This window comes from Calonectris borealis, chromosome 1, assembly GCF_964195595.1.
Source record: "Calonectris borealis chromosome 1, bCalBor7.hap1.2, whole genome shotgun sequence".
NCBI lineage: Eukaryota > Metazoa > Chordata > Aves > Procellariiformes > Procellariidae > Calonectris > Calonectris borealis.
Window position 1 is genome coordinate 117,891,954 of NC_134312.1, and position 25,109 is coordinate 117,917,062.

The window sequence follows — 25,109 nt, forward strand, 5'->3', positions numbered from 1 at the left end:
CAAGTTATTTCTGTTACTCTACACAGGAATTCCCCTGGATGGGACTGCTATTGATCAGCAGCAGCACTTTGCTATTTCAACCACTTCTGTGTATGAACAATTTCTTACAAACACCAATACTTCCCAGTCGTAAGTAGGGAAGAATGATGACCATCAATATCAATAACTCCTTTCTGCCATGAAAGGATTTCTATCCATATCGAGAGTGAAACCTTCAACGCATTTTTGCGTAACATGTTTTGCAACACAAAGACTTACAGTTACTAGGTAAAGTCATTTAAATGCTGATATATTTTCATGTTCCAAGAGCTTTAAAAATAGAATTAGTCGTGTTGTAGAAGAAAACTGGCAAGGATATTATGAAGGCACAGGGATTATTATAGAATAGCAAGACGTTGATACCTTTATTAGGAAGCACATCAACTTCAGGCACAGAAGAATCAGTTTTTAACTGGAATATTCTGGACTGTATTTTATTCATTAGTAGATTCTCATACTTTGATTGAGATCATGCAAGTCTCTTAAGCAGAAGGGTGGAAAGCTTTTCTCTGAATAAATTCATTTGGTTGGTAAGGATGTGACCTGGGACAATATTCTTACCTTTTTCAAATTAGAAGTGTTTGGAAGCTTAAAGTTCAGATTTTGGCACAAAATCTTCAACTAGTTTCACACATAAATATCACGACATTTACAAGAAGACAACAAAATATTTTAATTTAAATATGCCCCATACTATACAACTGTATAAAATACCAACTAAGCATTCATTTGCACATTAGGGAAAAAAAAAACCAACAAACCCAGAAAAAGCAAGCAGCACACTGTAGTAACGATAACAGAAGGTGGCACAAGCCAGGATATACAACCAGAAACACAGGCAAGTTACTGTCTCACAACCTTTGCTTACAATTACCATCAGAAGGGGAAACACACTGTAACCACCCAAGACTTCCATGGTTTCTAGTGCCCACCTTATCAGGCAGATGTCAGTGTACTAAAATGATGAAAACCATATTGGTATTTAATATTCTGTTCTTTTTAATTGAAAGGTAGCACTGCTTTCTTAGGATTGCTAGGAAACAGAACAGCAACTACCTGGGTTTCTATTGCAAAACTAATGCTTTGATTGGTAATCATGGAAAGATGGAGAAAGGACAGAACAGGAATTATTCCAACAATTCTAAATTGAATGAAGTGAAACACTAAGTCCAGCAGTAATTTGAGAAACATGGAAAAAAGATGTTGGAAAGGCTTAAAGGCAAACCAAAAGTTTCTCTCCATTTTATTTATTTATTTTGTGTGTTACTAAGCAGTACGTGTATCCACCAGAATGTTACACCTTAGTAACACAAAATAACCTTATGCACCCCCATGTCCATAAAACGCAGCTCCAGCGATACATGGCATTAGCTCTTCTTAATACTGTTAACATGGAGAGAGTGCCACTTGAGTTAGGTCCAAGACAGACACCAAGTAACCAGTGTTTGTTTCAGTTTACAGGGCATACCAATCAAAACAAGACCATAACTGCAAGTATTACTGAAGTTCAATATATTCCTGCTCTCTGTAGTCACAGGGTACCAATTTCTATTTTGCTTAGTATAATGACAGGCCTTCAATAACACCGCGTTTACACTGCACCACAGCTTGGAATGGCTTCATTATACACCTTACTTTTTAAATATATATTATTTATTTAAAAAACAAGGTGTGAACCTGGACATTTAAGTCAATGTTTGCTTCAAATGGCACAGAATGGATTTCTTTATATTAACTCCAGCTACAAAACTCATTCTCAGACCAACTGTGGCAAAAGCAAACCAACAGAGAACCATGCTTTGACTTCTAAAAACATGTTGAGAAGCTTCAAACATCCCCTTTCTAAAACTGTAAGTGATATTTTCCCACAGATATCAGTTACTATCTCTTAAAAAAAATACTGAAACTTATTTCAAAGTGAGAATCTCAATTTTAAAAAACAAGTAATAAAATACACTTCTGCCATCTTTCTTCCTCTAAACTTGTATGTCATGAGCTACTGTTTTTAAACACTAACATATAAAAAACCCGAAAGCTTCTCCCACGTATACCCATTACTTAAGTATGCGTCATTACTTGGCATTAAGCATTTCTAAATACCAGCTTATTTTCAAAGCAAAACTAAGAAAGTTTATATTTATGGACATACAAAGCCAGTAGAAAAAGATACAAGTGTGCAGCTTGTAGAACAGTTCACATCAGGAATGAATGAGGAAAAGGCACTCCATCTCTCTTTGCTGTTCTACACAATGTGTGCAATTTTTCAATCACTGTTAAACCTTTGCTCACAACAATGCAGAATTCACATACTGAGTAGAGTTCAAATCTCTCCATTACCATTTTTTTCACTGAAAAATTACATTGCAACATTAGCTTTATTTATACATTTAAGAGTACTTTTTTTCCAAATGAGAAAGTCAAAGCTACTGAACAAATGTTATTGAAGATATAAATTATTTCAACTTAAATAATTTAAAATCAACTTATTTAAACAACTTTCCTATTGCACTTTTTTCCATTACTTTGCCAGATAAAACCCTATATAGGCATTTAAAAGGTTAAAATTTTAAAAGCACAAGTTACATAGCACCAAAATAAGGTGCCGAAGAAATTGTATGCCTGTTGGAAAATGAGTGCCAATAAAAACAAATATAAATATATATGTATATACACATCTAGTAGTAAGTCCGGGATGCTGAGATAATAAATACTTTAAACAATTTCCCAGATTTTCAGAAACATGTGAGAAACTATAGAAAATAATGCAAAGTTACTTTAGAAGACCAAGAATACACATGCACAAAATCTATTATAAGAAAAAGGTTTACAATTCCCATACTTTAATCTTTAAAACCACCTCTGTTATCGCTATGTACTCCACACAATGACTAGCCTATTAGTTTGAGGATTTATGTGAGTCAGAAAAAAGAAAGCTTCCCCCAGTTGCTTTATAATGGATCAGCCTACAGTACCCCCAAAAAAATAAACCTAGTTTGTCCTGTTATGTCTCAAAATGTCGTCTTCTGCCTATCTTTTGTTCCCAGTGATCTGGGAATACACTCATGACATCCATCAACCCGCAGCATCAAAAATAAGGATGAAACTTCCTATATTTTTTTGAGCAAACTTATACTGGAATTTCTCCTACTAGAACTGCTGCTGTTGCCACCAAACCTGTGACCTGCTGTTTCCACAGTAAATGTTTCCCTTGCATATGTCTACTTGTAACCCTTGGAAAAACAACAGCAGTTCAACTTAAATGTGTAGGAGTATAATCTGGCCTTCTCGTCTGAATAATTTTTGGTTTGGGTTTCTTCGTTTCTTCTTCCACATCGTTTTCCTGGTCACTCTCACATACGTGGACGACAACACTGGGAGTAGTGTCAGTTGCAGCATGTAGCTCATACTTTTCTCCTGAAAGTTAAAATATTAGCAAAACTGGTTAAAAAGGATCCATTCTGTAGAAAATTATGAAAAAAATCACTGAAAAGAAAGGAATACATAAAAATGTGTAAGTAATACACTGATGACAAAAGCCTGATGCCACAATGCATTAGATGGTCATTAGATGGTGCAGGCAGGTGCATTGCCAACAGTCACATTTACCATTGAGAAGTATTTAGGTTCTGTTTTCAAAGCAACATAGCTCAGCTGCTCTCTTAAAAGCAAGTTTACGTAAATTACCCTATGCATTCAAGAAAGTGTTCTACATGAGCAGTCATAAGTCTTCTTGGTGGGTTTTTGTCATTTTAAAGCATACGAGATTATCTATCCACTGTACCACATTCAGGAAGACTTTGTTTTCTGAATGACGGCAAAACCACAGGATCTTCCTTCCCCGCAAAAGCTGGATGCAGTTCTTCCCACCTCACACAGAGGTGCTCTAACACTGTTCTGGCATTCTGTGAAGCAGCGGAGCTAGACAGCAGGCTTCATGCATATATAATGTGAAACTCAGATATAATACAGGTAGTGTGCAGAAGAGCTATGATACGAATTTTATTGATCACTGATCTGAAATCTGTTTTTTCCATAATATAAAGAATTGCTTTTGAATCTAACCAGGTGTTAAATAATTTTAATCTTATATTAGATCAGGGAAAGGGCAAACTATTTCTTTTCACCATTTCCCTGATCAGCTCCCCTTAATTTTTTTCGTGTTACTTTATACTCATTACCTCTCAGTGAAGCGAACAGCCCCCACTAAGACCACTACAGTGATCTGCACATCAGCTGTTCGAAAGAGCTAACACCTGTGGCAAGCAGCACATTTTAGTGTGCCAAGGCTCTGAAGTGGCCTCTGCTCTGTTTCCCTGAGAACTTTAGGAAGGGGAACTGGTACAAAGAGCAGTTCCATAGAGGAAAAGGCTCTTGCCTCCAGTTCTTCAGAAACACACAAGCCATTGTGCTAGAGTAACCCCTGCTTGCTCCTTGGTACCAAGTCATTAACTCCATGTTCCAATGAACATCACAGTCAAGAGGCAAAGCTTTATAGGGCTCACCATTCACAATATCTATGAAAAATCTCATGGGAAAAGGGATCACAGATCTGCCAATGAGCTTACTGCAGGGCATCTCAATAACAGCACTTTCAGGGGAAAAAGGACCAACTTTTACTGCTTAGTAAGCCCTTACGTATTTATTTTAAGACCTACAGGTTTCTTTTTGGTATTGCTAAAACTTAAAAGGAAAGCTTGTAGTAAAGAAAGTACCACCCATGGAGCAAGCTCTGAACTTTCATAAAATCAGTAAGCTGTAATGGTATTTATTTATTCATTCCACGTGTTTCATCAAAATCAACTTTTATTCCGACAAGCATAGTCTTATGGGACTTCTGTTTCAAAAACTGATTTCAGAAAAATAAAATCTTTGATAAAAACATTTAGTATGTCAGCAGTATTCTTGATGGATGGTTTTAAAGACCTACATGCAGGATCATCTGCTTAGTTTACATATTTCTGGATAAAGAAATGATTTGTGGCAGCATTTTGTACTTCCACTTCTAACTGTAATATCTTTCCTATAAATTGTTCTTGCCATTATAATTCACACACTGTTTAAAAGATGGTATTTATTAAAAACTGGCAATAATCTACCCCAATTTTTATGCCAGCATAAGCATAGATTTCGTCCCTGCAAAGGGCTGAATTTTCACAGGTAAGAAGAATATTCCCTAGTGGTTTGTAAGATGCACATTATTTTCACTAGAATCTTCAGATATCACCAGCACACAGTCAACCATAAACTACTACATAGAAAGCTGATGTATGAGGAGCTAGAAGTTCTGTCCTACCCTGTTCTCCACCCCTTACTACTGACATTAATAATAAGACGTGTTCCCTAAGCTGGTAGGTAAACAGGTATATAAAAATACCACAGTAAACCGATTCAGACTACAGTTTTTCTTCTGTTTGATACTAATTGTGGGTATTTTTTCTCTCCCCTAAACTTAAAAGTACAGTTGCAAACAAGTTAAATCCAAATTGCAGATTTTGGGAAATATAATTTGCATCAATTCTCATTGAGAAGGTTGTCTTAACTGAGGTACAGAATGACATCAAGGGATATGATCATCCATCACTGAAAAGCAGAACCATGTTTAAAATAAGAGTTCAGTTTAGTGGAACTTTACATCTATTTCTGAAAGCAGTATTTAGTTTAGAACACAAATAGCAGGTAGAACTCTTTCTCCTATCTGTGGTGCTATCTATTTTTAATAAAAAGACCTATAAGCAGTCTACACAGCATGGTTAGCTGAAACGACAAGCAATTTATGGGATAGCACGAGAAATAAGGGGTAAGTGTACATTCTTAATATCTCCTCTAGTTTGGACAGTGGGGAAGAAAGAGGAACCCGATACAAACTTTCTTCCTTTCCAGGGTGAAGCTATCTCAAAGCTTCCAAAAGATGAATAAATCGCAACAGATGAAAATCAGAAGGAGCAAGGAGTGGCAGAAACTTCTCTCTCAACTCCAACAGAAAATTAGGCTGATAACGATAGTTTCCCTCCTACACATACTACTATCTCAGAGGTAATTCTAGCACAGAGCTACACAGCTGTTAACTGTTTCATTGTCTTAGTCTGAAACAGGACTTTCTCATCACTTCAAAAGGTATGTAATTACACAAGTGCCTCAGGAAGCTTCTTCCTGAAAATTCTGATGAACAAGCTAATATATTATTGAAGCAACATTCATGCTCTCTACAAACCACAAAACAGATCACATTGTGGAGGTCTGGGCCCTCCAAGTGATCCTGTGGAATTACTATATGTGTAAGAAACTACTGTTTACTAACAATTTTTCTGATATTACAAATTTAATTGGTAGATAGTAATTCATTTGAAAAGTTCTAGAAATTCAGAAAGTTTAAAAGGTGTTTTACTCAACCAGAATTCTAGTGTTTCTACTCCTTCTTACCTGGTCCTAACTTGGAGATAGCATATAAAAGGTCATAGTTAATGACTGGAGTAGCATCTTCTACTTGTTTCCAATCAACAGGTGGAGAGGCAGGAGGTGAGATCAAAAACTGTTTGTCTGGATTTGGTGGCGCCAAATGTGAGCTTCCAATGTGCAAAGTCTGAAAAAAGCATAAAAGCCAAAGCTGTTTCACTATTGTCAATGAATCCATCATTCATGAGGAATTTTAGGGTTTGGATAGATGTTATGCTGTAACAGGCACTGAAGGTGGCAGCATGTAACTATATTATTGAAGAGAGCTATATGAAAGACCCAGTATACAAAATACAGACAAGCCACCACATTCATTAACTCTGATGAAACATGCAATGAAGTATGCACATCCGCATCTTCTCATTATGGAGTTTTACAAAAATTTCACCAGAAAATATCTGTCCTTAAGATACTGAAATAGGAGGAAGCTGGATATGGGCTTTAAGGCCTAATGACAAATGGTGTTGAAACTCATTACCACAAGTGAGAATTCTAGAAGATATATAAATAAACTGGCTCCTTCAGGACTGTCCCTAGGGACATCTGAAACAGACACACACAGATTAATTTTCCCATTAAATTTACGGAGGAAAATACACAGCAGCTACCAAAAGGCACCCAGATTACCAGAACCTGAGAGAGTTTCACATCTTTAGCAGCAGACACTAGCCAGCTATAGAGCTGCACTGATGGCAATCTCCAAGTACAAACGTGTGCTAAACAAACAATTTGCAGGAGTGAAAGCAGGATCAACAGGTAGAGTCCTGAACGTGCAGCTCTACCCTTTGGATTCCCTCAGCTACTACTTGAGCGTGCAGGTATGTACTGTTGGCAGAGCACACTTGGCTCCCCCCACCCCGTTAAACTCTATCTTTGACCGTGCTGATTACTATCACCTACTCCCTTTCCCCAAGGTTATCAAAACAATACAGAGGGAGACATAAAATGCAAAATATGCAACAGCCTCCAAATACTTGTAGCTTTGGAACAACCTGTGATCCTCTAATCAAACTGAAAAATTTAACAGTGTTCATTAGCGTGACTGAAGACCTGCGAAAGCTTATCACGAGTAAGTTATGCTTTAGTACCTTGTAAGGATAATCACAAAAAGACTTACCTGAGCAAAATACAGTTTTATTTCCTTTCCAAGGAACTCTGTCTTGTGCAACTGGATTCTAGCATCTGCTGCAGATAAAGGGTTACTGAAATTTATTCGTACTCTTTTGAAGCTCTTAAAATACTGAAAGGTGATATCTCTGTCGTATGTTCTAAACAGCGATTCAAATTTGGCCTGAAAAGAAAGGATCAGAGAAGCAAGTGAATATGCAAAACACTACATTTTCTCTAAAGAAATGCAGAAATAAATTGCCATTACTAGTAGGGCATAATGAATTTTTTTATCCTATCACTTGTTTTCTCTATAGCAGCTTTTTTCTTCCTTATTAAAACATAGATTATTATAATTAATAAGTGTTGGACATGATACTCTGATTTAGTGACATAATAGAAATAGTAGTATTGGTAAGATATTGAAAAGAAATGCTTGTCTTATAAAATTAATATCCAAAGGCCTGAAAAGAGTCTGTTAAGCATGCCTTTGTCTAAGTGTGCAATTTTCAAGGAAACCAACACAAGTTTTAACAGAGAAAAATGAAAAAAGTATATTTGCAAGCTAAATGTAATTTTCTTCAGTAACTCAGCATGCATAATAAAGTTCATGAACATCTCCTGTTTTAATAGCTCCTACTTTCATTTAGGAAAATGAACATATTACTGAACTCTAGTTTAATCTTCTATTTCTGGAACCAAATTCTAAAAAGGCTCCCACTATCTTTCCAAAATCTTAAGTACTAACCATACAGCTCCTAAAGGGCCTTTGACACACTTTTTGTTTTGACTGTGTAGTAAGAGTAGGGACTGGACCAAAACCTCATACCTTCATAGATCTGCAGCTGAGTTACTTTGCTGTTCTATCTGCGTGAAAAGACTGAAGCACCTTTACCAACAGCTGGCTATCTCCATTTTGCACTTTGGGTTTGTGCTCCTAGGGCATCTATGCAAACCCGACTTGGCTATTTTTCATATCATTTATATGAAGAGTGCTTCTACTCTTACTTCAGGATGCCAGACCAAAGGAAGAGAAAGAAGCAGGAGGTTCTGAAGCAGCCACGCTCTTGCAAAGTGTTTCAGGCTCACATTGAGAACACAGTAACCAGTCACAAGACTTATTTCAGTGTCAGCAATAGACCAAGCATTCAGATTTCAGTATTTTCAGATATGTTCTCTTCATAAACGCTTACTAGTAGTTCAATACAAAGCCAAAATAAACAGGTATGTAAAATCACACTGCCTCATTTTTTTACTGTTACATTTTGAATTAGTAGAAAAAAGCAACAAAGATTACATAAGGCGGCAGTGATTACTTCACAATTTCATTTTCCTTCCTGAAAAGCTCTGCTACACAAACTTGTCACAGCTGTATACAGAACCACTATATTTCAAAGATATTTTAAAATCAGAGTTGTCCTGCTTCTTGCTGAGCCACACAAACTTCTTCAAAATGAGCTCTGAAACGAGACCAGGACCCTCTGCACACAAAACCTGTATTTGTTAGCCTCCTGTACTCCAGAGAGCTGGATGCAACCATGAAAAGTAAAAACCCATGCTAAATTGCATTTCGAAGTTCACATTCAACATTTAAACTCAGAGAGTACCTGCAAGATTTGTGCAATATATATAGTTTTTTTAAAATGTGTGTGATTATAGAGGTCATAAATGTCATGCTAGCAATACGACACTAAACAAAAGGTTATTTTTGTCCCTAAGGTATCTTAGCAGTCAGCAATTCACTGTATCAGGACTGGATTACTTACATTATATTGATTCTAACCAGTTAAATATAAATCCAAGAGGACTTCTTATAGTTTTAAGATTATACTCTTAACTACAGTGCCAGCCAAAAAATCCCACAAAAAGTATAAAGTGTACTACAAATTATGCGAGTTACTACGAAAATTATAATCTAAACATTTACTGAAAACACATATGCAAGTGAAGAAAACACTACACAGACAGTCAAGGAAGCCTGGAGGTAAACTTCTGATCATTTTCAAAAGCACGTAGCTTAAGATCTAATAATTTCCAGAGTTAGAGTCATTCATATCAGAGCATACTGTTGCAGACTTGTAAGACCCAAGACCCTTACATCAAACCCAAAAAAGCTGTCAAGGCATCTGTATTTTTAAACAATTTAAAACAGCACCTACATACTTTAGTATTCCAGTAGTTCACAGAAATAAACAACAAAAGATAAAGCATACCCTTGTTTCTGCTTGATTGAAGACATCACTATCTGCCACACAGGCAATCAGAGAACTAAAACTGTAGTTAAAATTTCTAAAATGCATTTTGTTCTTTGCCAAAGCGATACTTGCTGTTCCGCAGAAACCAATGACTTTTAAGGAAGCCGTTGGTCCTGCAGGCAGCGTTTATAAGGGAAACAAGTCCAGCCCCTCAAAAAAAAAAAAAAGAAAGAAAGGTTTCAGAGCATCCTGTATGTGACAGCGAATTCCTGAACAAAGTCCTGCATGCTTTGAGGCAGTCAGGAACAAAATGTAAGCTGCGACTGGAAAGAGGTGACGTCAGCACATTAGTCAGCTTCCCTATGCTAATTACCAGTGCTCGGGAGGATGGAAAAAACAGCTGAGGTTTGCACAGCAGCTGCTTTATCGAGCCTCTTGCAGCATAGTTTCCACTGGTAGTAATTCCATTCAGCGCTCAGACAACATGCTCTTCACTGGAATGGGACAACCCATCTTAAGATGGAAAATGTTACTGCTGAAGGACCAAAGTCTAGAGTAATAGGCTGTAATTAGCCAGGAGGAAAATTTCAAGACTTCGGAACAGAAAACAAATCCCTCAGGTCAATAGCTTTTGGTAATTTTGTGGAAAAAATACACCGACTGAAATTTAGGGTTTAGGAGGAATTGATTTGGGGAAATACTTTTTCCCCCCATTACAGTGAGAATTCATTTTGAAGCTTTCTTCAAAGCAACTATATGGACTAATTACCATTCTTACTTCATTAAAACCTCATTCCGAGCCTCATAAACTGTTGAGGTTTTTTGTTTTGGGATGGTTGGGGGTTGGTTTTTTTGTTTCTTTGCTTTGTTGTTTTGTTTGTTGTTTTTTTTTTTTTAACAGGAGCTTCATCAGAAATCTGCTGGCAGGGTTTTAAAAGACAACCTGAACTACCGACAGCAGTGATGAGGTATGAAACCTACATTTCTGACATTTTCTGGTTTATTTGTATCCCAGTTTCAGAACACTTCCCAAAAAGTAGCACAGGACACAGGTTTTGGGTGGGGTTTTTTGGGGGGGGGTTTTTGGTTTGGCTTTTTTTTTTTGGTTGGGTTTTGGGGTGGGTTTTTTTGGTTTTGCTTTTCTGGGGTTTTTTGTTTGGTTGGGTTTTTTTTAAATCAAGAACCCTTTTAAAAAAAAAATCATTAACATTTAAAGTAATTCTTTAAGTTTAAGCTGAAGCTTTTACGAGCTATTTGGAACTCTCCTATGCAGCTTCAGGTCAAAATTTATAATGAAGTCAAAGTCGTAAGTGCATTTAGTTCATTTTACTATAACATGGAGCTATGACAGAAGCATCAAGTTTTATGAAATACTTGCAAATAATGGACAGTCATAAGTTTAAAACCTTATTTCATAAATATTTAATCATGTATAACTATTCACATGAATAACCTCTGTTTCCATGGGCTCTACTTACTTGGTTAAAGTTAAGGATGCTTATTGTGCCATAGGCTAAAATCCCCATTTAGTGCTCAAACTCTGCTATTGTAAAGTTACCTTAGTGTAAAAGTTACCTTAGCATGAAAGACTACTCAGACCAACTTCCTAGCACCTTTCCTTAGCAGCCCTCGCTTAAAAATAAGCTGAGCTCAGGAAAAGAGAAGGCGCTCTGAAAGACAACTCAGCAACTGGTGTAGATGCTGTCAGTGAGATTAAACTCAACTCCAAAAGAAAGCCTCCAGTGCTCCAGGTGCACCTAGTATACTGGGTGCCTGAAGGACAGAAAGATAGGAAGAAACAGCAGCTCCTTTCCTCTCCCCGAGCTCCCAGGAAGACGGGGTGCAGTCGCTATCCAGCCACTCAACACTGCCGAGATCTGGACTGGGCACACATACAGTGAGAACAGGTCTGAGTTCCCAAGCTCACGACCTGTACCCAGAAACACAGATACTTAAGAAGAGGATTCATAAACAGCCATCATGCCAAGCAGTGAACCACCTGAGCTCACATAGAAAATCATGCCGAGTATGTCTTGAATCCTGCCCTTGCCCTGGAATTAGGTCGTCAAGTGTCTTAAAGACTTCGGAAGTGGAAGCACCAAGCATGACTCTATAGACCAACGGTCAGGATGCTCATCTGGAAAATATGGCCGTGAATCACCTGAGCATAAAAGGAAAACAGGCTTTCCACATCCTAGGTGAATGCTACAGCTACTGATAAGAAAGTAAAGAAGGTCCCCCCTTTAACCTGCTACTGAGTCAGAGTCATTTGGCATACTCTGAGGCTACTGCGGCGACTGCAGCATCTCTGTGGGTGACAGGTGGAAAGAATATTTTTTTTTGTAGAGCCTCATAGGGCCTACACAGGAGGCAGTTTGAGCTGCTCAACAGAACGAAGCCTTTGGCAACCTAGCTGCAGACCTTTATATAGCTAAGCGTGTCAAAGCTTCCTAGCAGTCCAGCAATTGTAAGAGTCTTCAAAAGCCCTATTTTGGACTTCACAGCTTAAAGTAGGACAGGTAGACTCTAGGCACTTGCATCCCTTTGTAACTCTAGACTTACATTTTTATGCCCAGATCCCATGAAGAGTAAGACATTAAAATACCTCTGATTGCTATCCTCAAGGCCACCTACACACTACTGAGACCCAAGGAAAATGACTTTACAAATCTTACTACAGCCATCTTTCAAATAAAACTTTGTCTTCTAAAACAGGACTATAGCCTGCTGTATTACTGTGTTAGCTGTAAACAAACCAACTACTTTTGAAAACATTTAACACCTCACAAAACAATTTTTTCCCACTGTGTTCTCCAGATTTAAAATAAACATTGAGTCTTCTACTGATACACACTAGGTTTTTACTTTCCCCCTTTAAAAATACAAAGAAAAGAAACCAATTCTAGTCTGTTCCATTTTATCATTATCATCATTTTTTGGTAAGGTTGCGTCACCGGTCACTCAAAGAAACAATTCGGACAAAAAAAGATGATTGCATACTAATACTCCATTCACAACACAGCGTAAATGAAGAACTAGTATTCTGTGGGGGGAAAAAAAAATTACTTTGAAGTGGTCTAATATCCTTACTGTTATGCTTGATTAGAACAAAAATGCAGTTTACAATGTCTCAATTAGTGGATTAAATAAACTACCTTGAATTATTAAAACACAAACAGAAGGACATACTTTCTCAAAAGAAAAAAAATTCTCACTATCCCTGGTTCATTCAGTGAAGTGTTATTTAAGGCAGCAGCATTATGCCGAAAGCCCCGAGATCTATTGTAGAAACCAAGAGTCAAAGTTAAAAAACCACCATTACAAAATTCTGACAGTGTTGCAATGTTTCTTCTGTGGTGTTCAGGTACTGTAACGTTTGTTAACAACATGCTAACGAACTGTCTGGAACCAGAACATGGCAAGACTATCAGAACTTCTGGATTTGATATTCTGGTACTACCAGAGTACAGTTTTTCTTCTCTCTTGTCTTCAGAGAGTTTTCTGCTTTCTGTCTTCTCTTTGAGACTCCCCAGTGACCTACAGAAGGAGAACAAGGGCAAGGAGATCACCTGCTTAAAGTTACATGCTGTCATCCAGATACCAAATAATGTCTGATACTAAAGAACACAAACTTCATCAGTGCAACAGGATGCTGCTGTACTGTGGGCAACAAGAATCAGGGAAACCAAACGGGTAAGAATAGTATGACATGGCAACACAGTCAGCCCTGCTTTCTCAGGTTTCACCTTTCCCTTGAAAGGTACAGATTCTGGGGCTCAAGTTTTAAAAGCTGAGTTCTACAAATTGCAGACAAGATGCTCAATGAAGACCTAAAGTACTAACATCAACAGCACCTGACAGATCTTCCACTAGTAGCACTTCCCAGGCAGAGAAATTTAAGAGACCATTTTTTGATTACTTTTGGGGATGAAAGGAGAAACAAGGAGACAAGTGAGCATATGGAATAGTGGGAACACAAAATGATTGAATGCCATAAATAGTTCTATAATTTAATCTTCACATGCAGTAAAATAGGTAAGGCACAGAAGAGGAGGAAATGAGAGCACAGAAGTAGAAAAAAAGGCAAGTCACAAAAATGACTGTTCATTGCCGGTAACTACATTAGCAAAGCTAACAATCTGAAGAAGAAAACTAACATGAAAATAAATGTGTTGGTAACTCTGTAAGCTGACAAAATGGTCACCTATGAGCGATAAATCAGAACAATTAGTCCATTCTCTTCTCTCATCCCTGGCAGACTTTTACAATTGCCCTTGGAGGGTACTCTTTATGTAATCCTTGAACTCCCATATATATACTTTTGCTATCAACATATAGTTTCTATTCCTGTCTTCACCTTAATTATCTTGCCTTAGCCCTTACTTACGACAGGGATAAACATCTTGAAGTTATCTAGAATGAATAATCAAACTTGCTGGTTTCATATTCCTAGTGGTTGGGAAAGGAGAGGGAGGGGCAGACAGTAAAGTATAAACAGCTTCCAGAGCTATCCATGCATGTCTAGGGTCAGTAAGCTCTGCTCTCTGTGCACTAGCATGCACCTGAATTCAGGCAACCTTCTAACCTGCACTGTTCCGTCAGCGCAGGAGCAGGGGTGCTATGTGTCTGCATGGGACAAGCAAGCTGAAGAAGAGAATGGGAAAAGCTAATAAATGTTCCTTTCTAGAATTTAACACTCATCTAGAGTGTGGCTTCAGCACGCATTCAGGTAAAAACAAAAAATCCCCAGAGACCCACTGAAAAAGTAAGGAAGTTTAACATATGAAGGGCTAATGAGCACATGCCCTTGACAGTGTATTTTTCTCCACTGCCTTTAAGGGTGCTCTGCAAACTAACACTGCCATCAGGAAACAGTAACATTCTCCATCATTAGAAAACCTTTTTTCCCCTGCCCTTGGGATTCAAGAAGTGGGTCAGTTTTATGTGGAGGTTTGTGTTGTGGGGTTTGTTTTGTTTTGAAACTTACTTGACAAGCAAGAGAAGTCACATCAATGCCAGCTGGCTCAACCAAAAAGCCAGGAGTGAGGGCAGTGAGTTAAGTCACTTCTCTTAAAATGTCTGCACAGTTCTCAGTCTCATTTCACTAGCCAAAAATGAATCAAGACACTCCCCCCACTCCACCCCCAACAAAAAATTCCCCCCAAAACAAAGGCAACTGAAAGGAAACCTGGACATGATTTCTTTTTGCAAGTCTAATAGGATTTGTTATGAAGTAAAATTAGCTGGCAGACCAATTACACTTGAGTATACTTTTCTCCTCAAAATCCTTACAATAGCTTGAGAATTGGGAGACTTGCAACCTTGATGTCTAATCCAGAACACTGGAATGGCTACATACCTAGTCAGGCAGTAACACAGTCCTTAACTTAGCCGTACAAATTTCTCCCATGCCAGGCAAACCCAGATCAGAAATACAGGGAGAAGGGAGTCAGAATTATAAAACTGAAAATGTTAATGGATAGTTTCTTCTGCTTTGTGATTATGAAAAACCTTAAGTTTTATAAAATTGCATATTCATTGATTTTATATTCTACGCATTCAATCAGATCATCAGAAAGATATTACAAGTGAAGTAAGTATATACACTGAGTTAGTACATCAGCAGAGAAATAATCTGCAACAAAACATCTTTTTAAACAAGAAAAAAAGTGTCTAGTATTACAGAATAAACTGCACAAATAACATCTGCAAATTTATTTACAGTAAAGAAATCACACAGAGCACAACAATACAAGCACACAAACTGGTTTTCCAAATTACACAGAGCTACGTGCACTGTATTAAGTCAAGGTAACACCCACACAATGACAAAATGGAAAAAGGGGCACGAAGCATGGAGTTAAGACTGTCATCATCAGCTCCTCTCATTAACTTTGTTTATAATGTGGAACAGCAAACATATGACCATTCACTATTTCATATGCTTACAAGTATTTAGTTACTGAATTTCCAGTCATAAAAATAGAGACAAAAATTTGCGCAGTTTTAACAAAATTTAAGCATCTGATTCCATATAATAGAGTACACAAAAGAAAAGCCTGTCTGTACTACGTCAAGTCATGTCAAGTACTATACAGGAGTGCCATCTGAAAAAAGTATTCAATGGCTATAAAACTCTGCACTATTGGACAGTATTTTCATATCTAAAAAGCAGCTTTTCAGAAATAAAGCTTGAATACTTGTCAGCAATATTTATCAGAGCACTAGTTCAGCACAATTATCACTAACATACTTGTATGTTAGCGTAGATACTTATTGCAGATAGACACAGCTAGACTTGGTTGACAATAAAAATTAAAGGCCACGCATCTGCGGCGCGGTGCCACCTCCGTTTTAAACTTCTAGCTGTTCCAGGAAAATCTTTTCCTCTTCCAAACAGAAAACAGAGCAGAGGAATGAGTGACCGTTTTCTATGATGTTAGGCAAACACGTAAAAGCAAGCAGAAAAGCTATGAAGATTCTGCACCTTTACTAAGATGGTACACATGCTTAAGACCCAAGACTCAAATACCTTTATATACCTAAAACTATAGAAGGATAAATGCCAATCAAAACAAGTTTTTCAAAAAACTCTACCTATTTCTCCTGTATTTATTTCTGTTTAAATTCATTAACTGATTCACTTTAATTACAAAATTATCTACAGGTAATATATTTACAATAGGAAGGGCATATCATGAAACCCCAAGTCTTTCTGCAGTAACTGGGTAGAGGCACTGAAAAAGGGAAGGAGAACGTTCTTGCAAGGTCAATCATAAACGTTCCCCCCACCCCCACCACAGAGAGAGCATTTGGTTTCAAATAATCCAAACAACCTTCAAGAAGATAACATGCTTCTTAAAAGTGTATGAAAATACCTGAAAAAGACTGTCCAGCAATATTATAGTTCAATCCGTTACATGTTTGGGGTGGGGGAGGGGGCTGCAAGAAAAAAAAAATTCCACAAAATAAAAAGCCAAAGACCAAGATTACAATCTTTAACCAAGACAAACGTAAACAAGATCATTCCCATGGCCAGGTGCAGTTGCAGTGTTGATTATTTACTTCTATTTAAGGCAGAAAGGGGAAAGAAAAGGCAACAGGGATAATAGTACAGTCCATAACTTATCATGGAAGCAGTGCACACGCCATGCTAAAAAAGGCTAACTATGGAAAGGGAAGGGCAGGAAATCCATAAACAACTCTTCTCTTCTAACTTAAACCTGTTGAAGGCTTCTATAAATATAGATATCTATATAAATCCTTTCCTCAGAGCAGAGATTAAAAAAGGGGAAAGAGGAAAATTCTCTAAAGATCATCTATATTTATTATGAACTAAAAAAGAACAAGGGCTTTTAAACCAAAATGGGTTAATAGGCCATTTTTTGTATACTATACAAAAAGCGTCTGTAAACTATTTGCAGCAGAACTGAAGGAAGTTATTTGTTAAAAAAAACAATGTTCCCACACCCCCCAAGATATAAAGTAGTACCTCCTAAGCACTGTGTAACTATGACATAAAGGAAGCATGAAGTATTCTTCCTACCACTATAACTAGGAAAAATCATCAGCAGTCTGACCTTTTCAAGGTTATTTATTTGAATACCAGCGTGGGAAAAAAATCTAGACAGTAATTAACAGATCAGTGGATTTGCAAGATGAAACAATTTAAGAAAGAAAGAAGGGCCATGCTATACACATCAGCTACTAAAACAAAAACAGCCCTTCAGATAATTATTTCTTGAGTGAGGGGGCACCTTCTGAAGATGAAGAACACTTTGTTTTGTAAAGAGGGAACAGCTGTAAAGTTATTTATAAGTTAGATTCAGCAGAGGGAGAGGTCCAGGGTATAGGGCACATGCTTAGAGTTGGATTCATGCATTCTTTAAGCACGTCATACATATTCTGACACTTACCACAGCTGGAGCGCTGCACTCCAATGCTGCCTCTGCACATCGCCCATGCATTAGAGTGAGCCAAGGGGCATTGAGGAAATGTTGGTGCCTGGCTTGTACACCGGTATCTAAAAGATACCATGTTTGAAGACTGAACAGGGACCAAATTTCAGAGAAATGGGCCTTTAGTGTTAACCTAGATACATTTAAATATTGACAGTGACCTAAGTAGAACTATCTTCAGCAGGCGAAACAAGAAGTGATGAGGAATGGAAGTTCTTGCATAAAGACAATCACGTTGTGACAGCTTACAAGAAAGGATGCGGCATGAAAGACACAGGAACCAAGTTCCCCAAACATCTCTTGAGGGAGGAGGGAAAAAGACCCCAGTAAGTGATCCAGCAGTGTGTCACAATCCAGTCCCACAACTGAGAGTATTTTATTCAAACCCTATCAAATTGAAGCCAGTGTGGTCAAAGCTCCCCAATATTCAGATGTTCCAGTAGCAAGCACATACTTTCAAAATTCCTGCCTTCCACCCTGGAGCTAGAAGCAGCATCTACAACATAAATGAAAAACGCTAACAGAACGTTGAACCTAAATTTGGTTTATGATTTAAAAAACCCAAGCCAATAAGCTGTGATCTGTTTTGATATATACACATATAAGTACAGTGATGAAGACACAATATATTTTACAAAACAGGAGTTTTTAAAAACTAAATTTTGAGATGACTGGGCAGATCCAGATTCAAATATTAAAGACTATGTCTTCTAAATATATATGTATTTTATCATATGTTAGAGTAAAAGCTGATGCCAGCATCCTAGTCTTTTAAATATTGCTTGAGGAAAAAATATTTGTCTGGCTCTCTGGCTTTATGAAACACACTGATCATCACAGCAGGATTAAAAGGCAGGTGGCATTTTTGGTTCAATATGCTTCCATATCCACTGAAACTTTTCTGAAAAGACCAAAAAAAGTCAAGATATTTTTATCTCACTTTGTACATTCTAGATTATGAAGGAGATAATGATAAAAGGTCAGTACAGAGGAAAAAAAGCAGAAGGAATGAATCTGTGTCATCTTATCTTTATTCCCTACTCAACTTCTAAATCCAGAGTTACCATTATAAAGCATGAATCATTGCATATTAAAGCTTCAGACAAACCAATTTAAGAAACCTAACTACTTTTTCTTTGAGCAACCAAGGTTTTGTTTTCAAATCTGTTCTGAAACAGTCAGACAATATTTTAGTGGTTTCCAGACTTACGATGAAGGATCTCTGATGGGTATTTCGGATCAGCTGGTTAGACAAGGAGTTCCAAAGTTCTTTAATGCAAGAAAACTCTGAAGCCAGCTGTCATTTCTACTGATGAATTTGGAGGCTGTTAGGAGCACATGACCAACCTGTGTTTTGGTGTGACTTGCACCATTACCTCTACTCCTTGATTCCACAGAGTGCATTGCAATATGACATGTCTATAACATGTTAAACGAAAATTTCAAAACAAGTAAGTGACATCTGATGGTGGAAACCAAAATCCAGTCATTCCTATCTTACTGTACTCAAACAGAACCAGAGCTTTTGAGTTGCAATGAATCCTCCATGATCACATTTGGCAAATCAAGTCAGTTCACCACAGCTAGTTAAACAAAACAGTAGTAAGTAGGGAAGGATATAGCAGTATTCACTGCACAGTTTCACCTGTATTTTCCTATTGGAAGGTCTTGAAATTCTGCAATCTGGAGTTTCTCCAGAACAGATGCATACTCCTTAAGGCTAATGAAAGTAAAAAAGGCAGATTGGGCCATCACTGCAATAAACAATTTATTTACTCCCTCAACGTAACAGCAAGGTGCTACCGTTATTGAAACCACTGGTCTTGGTGGACCCACCTCCCAGAAGCTGCTTCTCAACATTACTCTGGTAGACTTTTGAGAGTTTGGATATTGTCTTACACCCAAAGATAATACACAGGTGTCATTCTGTGGACTACTCCCCCTCACAGATGGAGTACAGCTGATTCAAAATCTTCAAGAGCTATTATTAATCTTTGATGACATTTGCTGAAGTAGCATACTAGCTTGCCTACAGTCCGATTACTTTACAGCAACTTTGGAGCGCTTTCTTTTGAATAAAAAAGTTGTGGAGAATCGTTTGGAACAGTCAATCAGTCTTTCCTCACAGGATCTCCTAAACTTGTGAGACAATTTTGTTTACCATTTAATCAATAATTCTTGAAAGTTCCAACCTTATTTCTTCTTCTTTCACTTAAAAATTTCACCTATTAAAGACATGTGAATTGCAACCCAGGCTTGCTCCAATGAATGCCAGTTAACTTACTGATTTTCTTATCTTAATTCAACACGTGACAGAAGAAAAAAAAAACTTCCAGAAGGTTACCTGCATCTATTGCTATTATTTCAAAAGGAGAATAAAGAAGAAATCCTACTCCAATTTGTTCTTAATGCAATTACAAACATTTATTTGAAGTCTGAAACTACAGACTGTACCCTGAAGCCGTATGTCCTTTCAGCAGAAAGCCATAATGCCAAGGGATCCAGAGTTTTGACCACAGAAGTGTGCATCACCTATGGACGTCAGCAAGGTTTCTATGAAGCCAAGTACTGAATTCAGCCATTTCTCTGCACACAACAGCTATCCACTCCACAATTACTCCACTGAGGGATTAAAAAAAGATTCAAAAAACCCACTGATTATTTTTTTTTTAAACAGAGATTCCAAAAGCACTGCCAAGAAGGAAAGTAGCTGTTTTTACTGAATAGACTCTTACAAGATTTTTTTTTTTAATAGGAGCTTAAAATATATGAACTGTTGTCATGCTTGCATTATGTAGCCTACATAAGTTCAAACAGAATATGAAGAGCTGTGCTCTATCACAGAAGGGCTATTTACGGATTCAATGTGTGACAGTTTTCCAGCCAACCATCTGAAAAATAAATACCTACAGTGTGCTTATTCCTTCCTTGGAAAAATCCATGACTTACACTTCCATTTCCAAGCATTAAACACTAAATTCCTGTTCACTGACTGGTAACATAAAAGTGGTAATTTGGAAATTCCACTACAGAATATTTGAGTGACCAACTAGACTCATTTCGAAAACTTTTTAATATGGCAAGTATATTCCAAACTTTAGAGTCTTTTTTCAACATGTTTCCACTCCTGCAAGGAATTTACTCAAATGATCCATAGTAAATGGATTACAGTTTTGCCCTCATTCAAGTATTCTGGAAGGAAATAAACATTTTCATACAGTGTATTTACTGGCAACTATTTTTCTATTCATATTAAAAACACCATTCCACCTGGAAAAATGACTTCTAAGTGCTAAAAACTAGCATCCAAAAGTTTGCAAAATTACAGTGACTAACTAGAACAGTGGACTTACAAAATAAGTACCTTGGGATTTATATGCTGAGAGCATTTTAGAAGAGATAATCACTTTTTTAATGAAGTTTGTTTCATTGAGAAAAATATTTTCAATAAAAGGCAAAACCAGAACAAGTAAATAAGAACTGCATAGCATTCTGTCAGTCTGTATGGTCAGATTATACAAACAGAGGCTATCCAAATACTCTTAACACCTGTGCAAACCAGCATCTTAAACTGATCACAAATAAACCTGCTGAGGAAAGAACAGAGCCCTCTAAAGAAAAATCTCCAAGAAACCTCTCTACTTTGTTCAAGAGGTAACATTTTGGAACAAAGGCGTTAACCTGAACTGAGCAACCATGATGCTCAGTTATCACCAATTCAAGTAATGCCACCTGAAAGTCTGATCAGCACTAGAATTCCTTCCCATTCATCTATATCTCAAAGCCATCCTGCACTTGGGAGCTACAAGCCATTCAGTCCAGAGTAGCTGGTGTCTCTTTGGAAAACACAAGAACAGAGGAAAGAATATTTATGACTGCTGTATACCTAGGAAGTACATTAGAAAGTCCATAAAGTTTGTTCTCACTTGGAAAGCAGAAAACAGTCGTTAGCAAATAGCATCTTAAAAGGTTCGGAATTTCTGGAGAAGCACTCTACATTCACTTGGAGGATTACTAAGAGCCTATAACCCTATATTCAGACACGATTCAGGGATAATCTCCTCAGGACATTACTTAATCCTTTAAAGAATGATCTGGAAAAAAGGCATTGTTTATTGTGTTTTACTTTGAAAGAGCTCCTTCATGCAAGTATAAATCCAGACAAAAAATTGTCCCTTAAAGTGAGAGGGAGAATTTTCTCAAAGTCATCAGACAGCAGGCAAAAACTGGACTGTCTTAAGCCTCTTAGCAAGTTTCTATCAAGCACGATACCAGGATAAGGGGGTTAAAGCAGAGCATCTGTGATCAAGAGTTGCGTGAAAATATCAGGGACTGGGCAGAGTAGGAAGATACATGCAGAACTCGGTTGTCAGCTATTTTGCTTGGCAGAAGCCAGCCAGGCAGCTTATGTGGGCCTCCAGCCAAGCTAGAACAAGTATCAGCATATGCTGCAGGATGTAAAGAAGGGAGAATTCAGAACTTTGTAGAAGGTGACGACCAAGGACACAAATGCAAAGTAAGACAGACATTTGTTCCTCAATCTGTGAAATATGCTTAGTATACAAAGGAATTTGCAAGCTTTAGTAGCTCACTTAATCCACACGCTGTAACAAAATTTTAAAAATAAAAATCACTGAAGTTACGTTAGGAAAAAAATTGTCTTGGTTTTCCAGGAGTTTCCAGAGCTCAAAACAAAAGTTAAGAATGAGTGAGGGCTAAGGATAGTTTAGAAGGACCACCTCCTAACTTGCATGTAAAGGCTGAAATGGATACTGAGCAAGCAATGTGAATCTGAAAAGTGTATTTGGCATAGTATACATGCTTTTGGTTTTAAGAATGAGAGCACAAAGGCCAGAAGTGACAGACAGAATTACGAGTGGCTATCTGGGGCATGGTAAAGTGGACAAAAATTGAAGAGAGAAAAAACAATCCAAATGCAGTGGGAAGTGCTGTGATAGGTTCAAGCATGGTTCTGTATACGGAGCAGGGGAGGACAGTGTTCAGCTCAGTGGTATCTTGTGTGGCTAAGAATTAACTTTTAAAAGCCCTTTCTTGTCATTAAATTTCTTCAGATGTATTTAACGGAAAATGATGCACCCGTGCACATTCCAAAGAAATTCAAAGTTACAAGTTGCCTAAGCGCCATTCCTTTACATTGCCCTCTTTCAAAAATAGCCCAGTAAGTTAGCAAGACACAGTTCAGTACAGCTGAACAGAAAAAGTGAATTCAGCAGCTTCCACTTACTAAACAACAAAATATTCAACCTATTCCACTAGACCTAACTGGTCTAATCATGACTATATCCATGCGCAAGCTGTTGCCCACAAAAAAAACCCCAAAAAACCAAAAACCAAAACACAAACCAACTTCCTATGCAGCCCCCTAAAAGAACTTGGATGCAACCGTCTTTGGCAGAACCAGCTCTCATGAAGGAAGAGGAAGCAGCAAAAAGTGAGACTTGTCAGTCATTCAATACTCACAGCTTCATATCTATGAAAGGATGTCAGTAAGTCCAAGCAACTCCCTTCCAAACACCAAGAGCTCCCCTAGGCTTTTGGATCAACAGCCCGTGTCACAAAAACTACTGCAGGATTTGCTCCAAGGAAGACTGAAAGCTGTATTCTCTCACCCCATGCACTTTTTTCTGGCATTTCTGATATACCCTTTTAGTCTTGTAATGCCATAATCATTAACACTGTTCAGATCACACTTGCCAGTGCAAAAAGCATGAAAGTTCACACACTTCAATGCATTTGCATAGGTGAAACACACAACGGACTGTAGAACTTGGCTGATAATTACACTGATAACATGAAAAAAAATACATTCATTACCATCCGGTAAAGAAATATTTGGTCAATTTACTGCATATGAGGATACAATTTTCTGTCAGTTCTCTGAATAACAGTAATCAATACTGCAGCGTACAAATACGTAACTTGTGCAGTACTGATGCAGAAGCCTTCATTTCTATAGTTAAGTTGTTTCAATTGTGCAGTCTTTGATTTTACTTAGTTGTTACCCTGAAAGTAAAAGCCTGGCAGTCAAAGGAGAGAAGACAAGTAACAGTTTCAGAAGAGAGTGTGAAAACGGCCCCCCCTTTTAAATTATGCCAGCAGGAAAACGCAGGTACAAGAGGCAAGTTCAGGGAAGAAAGAGAAATACCCTGAGCATCTTAAAAACTCGAAGATTTCCCCCAAAATATTCACTCCTTTTGTCTGATATCAAATTTCATCTTTATTTCAAAATAAGCATTTTTAGAAAGCTGTGAGAAAGCCAAAGAGCAGGAACTGTAATTGCTTGCTATTCTAACTATAGCTTTTCTTATTTATGCCACATGATTTGTATAAAATCATGGAAAGCTGCACTATTTCCTGATAGCAGAAGGCAAAGGGTGGTCACTCAAATATTTCTTTGACTAATTCATTCCACTGGGTTTTCCATAAGTGATTCATGGCTGTACTCAACTTTCCTGGAAAACATTTCACAAAGTCTGCACAGTATGTAAAGAAGTATATTCTCATTGTGTAGTTTCTAATTGCGAATCTTTGAGACTCTCTTTTTAAAAGCAAACAGCATGTTTTAATGACTTCATTCTATCAAATATGATTTTGTTAACTCGAGCACTCCTATACCCAGAATAACTGCCATCACAGCAAACATGCACACGCTTGTTTTCCTAAACAAGTTACTCCAGGCTTACACACAGTTCTACTTCAACATGTAACTGGACTTAGTACATCCTTTAACAGTCCCTTTTATCCTCTCTTGCCCGTCCTGATCCTGACATCACTATTTTATGTCTTGATTCTGTTCCCAGTTACAAGTTAATGCCATAACATTGCCACTTTCCTAAATGAAGGGAGGATCAAGTCCTTATCTGTAAGCTCCTCTTAGAAGGGATTTATCACTCTTTAGATGTTGCTGCCAAAATGATATGACAAAACCCCCGAAACTATCAATAAATACGATGTTACCTGTTTAAAACAGCTGAAGGTAAGACTATGAGAACAGGTTACAACAATTTGACTTTATGGCAATCTCAAAAGCCAGAGGCTGTTAGGTTCCAATGAAAATACAAACAGTTCCTGCAAAAAGAAGCCTCAAAGAACAAATCTGTCAGCAGATCTAATGCCCTTTCCATTAACCCAGAAAGGGCAACTGTGTTTAAATAGCAGGACACTTATCCTCTATCAGTGTGGGAAGAGAAAACGAACAGTCAAGTATACACATTTGAATCCCAAATCTATAGACACACTCATAAACAGAACTGGAGTTTCCTAAACAATTCTTCTTGCTTCTTTATAGAAGGGTGGTAATTATAAACACTGGCCTTATTCAAGATTTAGGTGAAAA

General features: G+C 37.5%; 1 protein-coding gene across 2 annotated transcripts in view; it reads right to left on the bottom strand.

The window, feature by feature from the left end:
* Positions 1-687: 687 nt before the first annotated feature.
* RCAN1 (regulator of calcineurin 1) overlaps positions 688-25,109 on the bottom strand; it is a 42,082-nt gene continuing 17,660 nt past the window's right edge. The window contains exons 1-4 of one of the 2 annotated variants that reach the window (XM_075172198.1): positions 9,813-10,007; positions 7,610-7,783; positions 6,460-6,619; positions 688-3,453 (exon numbers count right to left, since the gene is read on the bottom strand). In XM_075172198.1, the coding sequence (XP_075028299.1) occupies positions 3,290-3,453; positions 6,460-6,619; positions 7,610-7,783; positions 9,813-9,899 (585 nt within the window). In that variant the 5' untranslated portion in view covers positions 9,900-10,007 and the 3' untranslated portion in view covers positions 688-3,289. Of the gene's footprint in view, positions 3,454-6,459; positions 6,620-7,609; positions 7,784-9,812; positions 10,008-25,109 lie in introns of those variants that run through there. The other variant, XM_075172189.1, reaches the window with a different exon arrangement.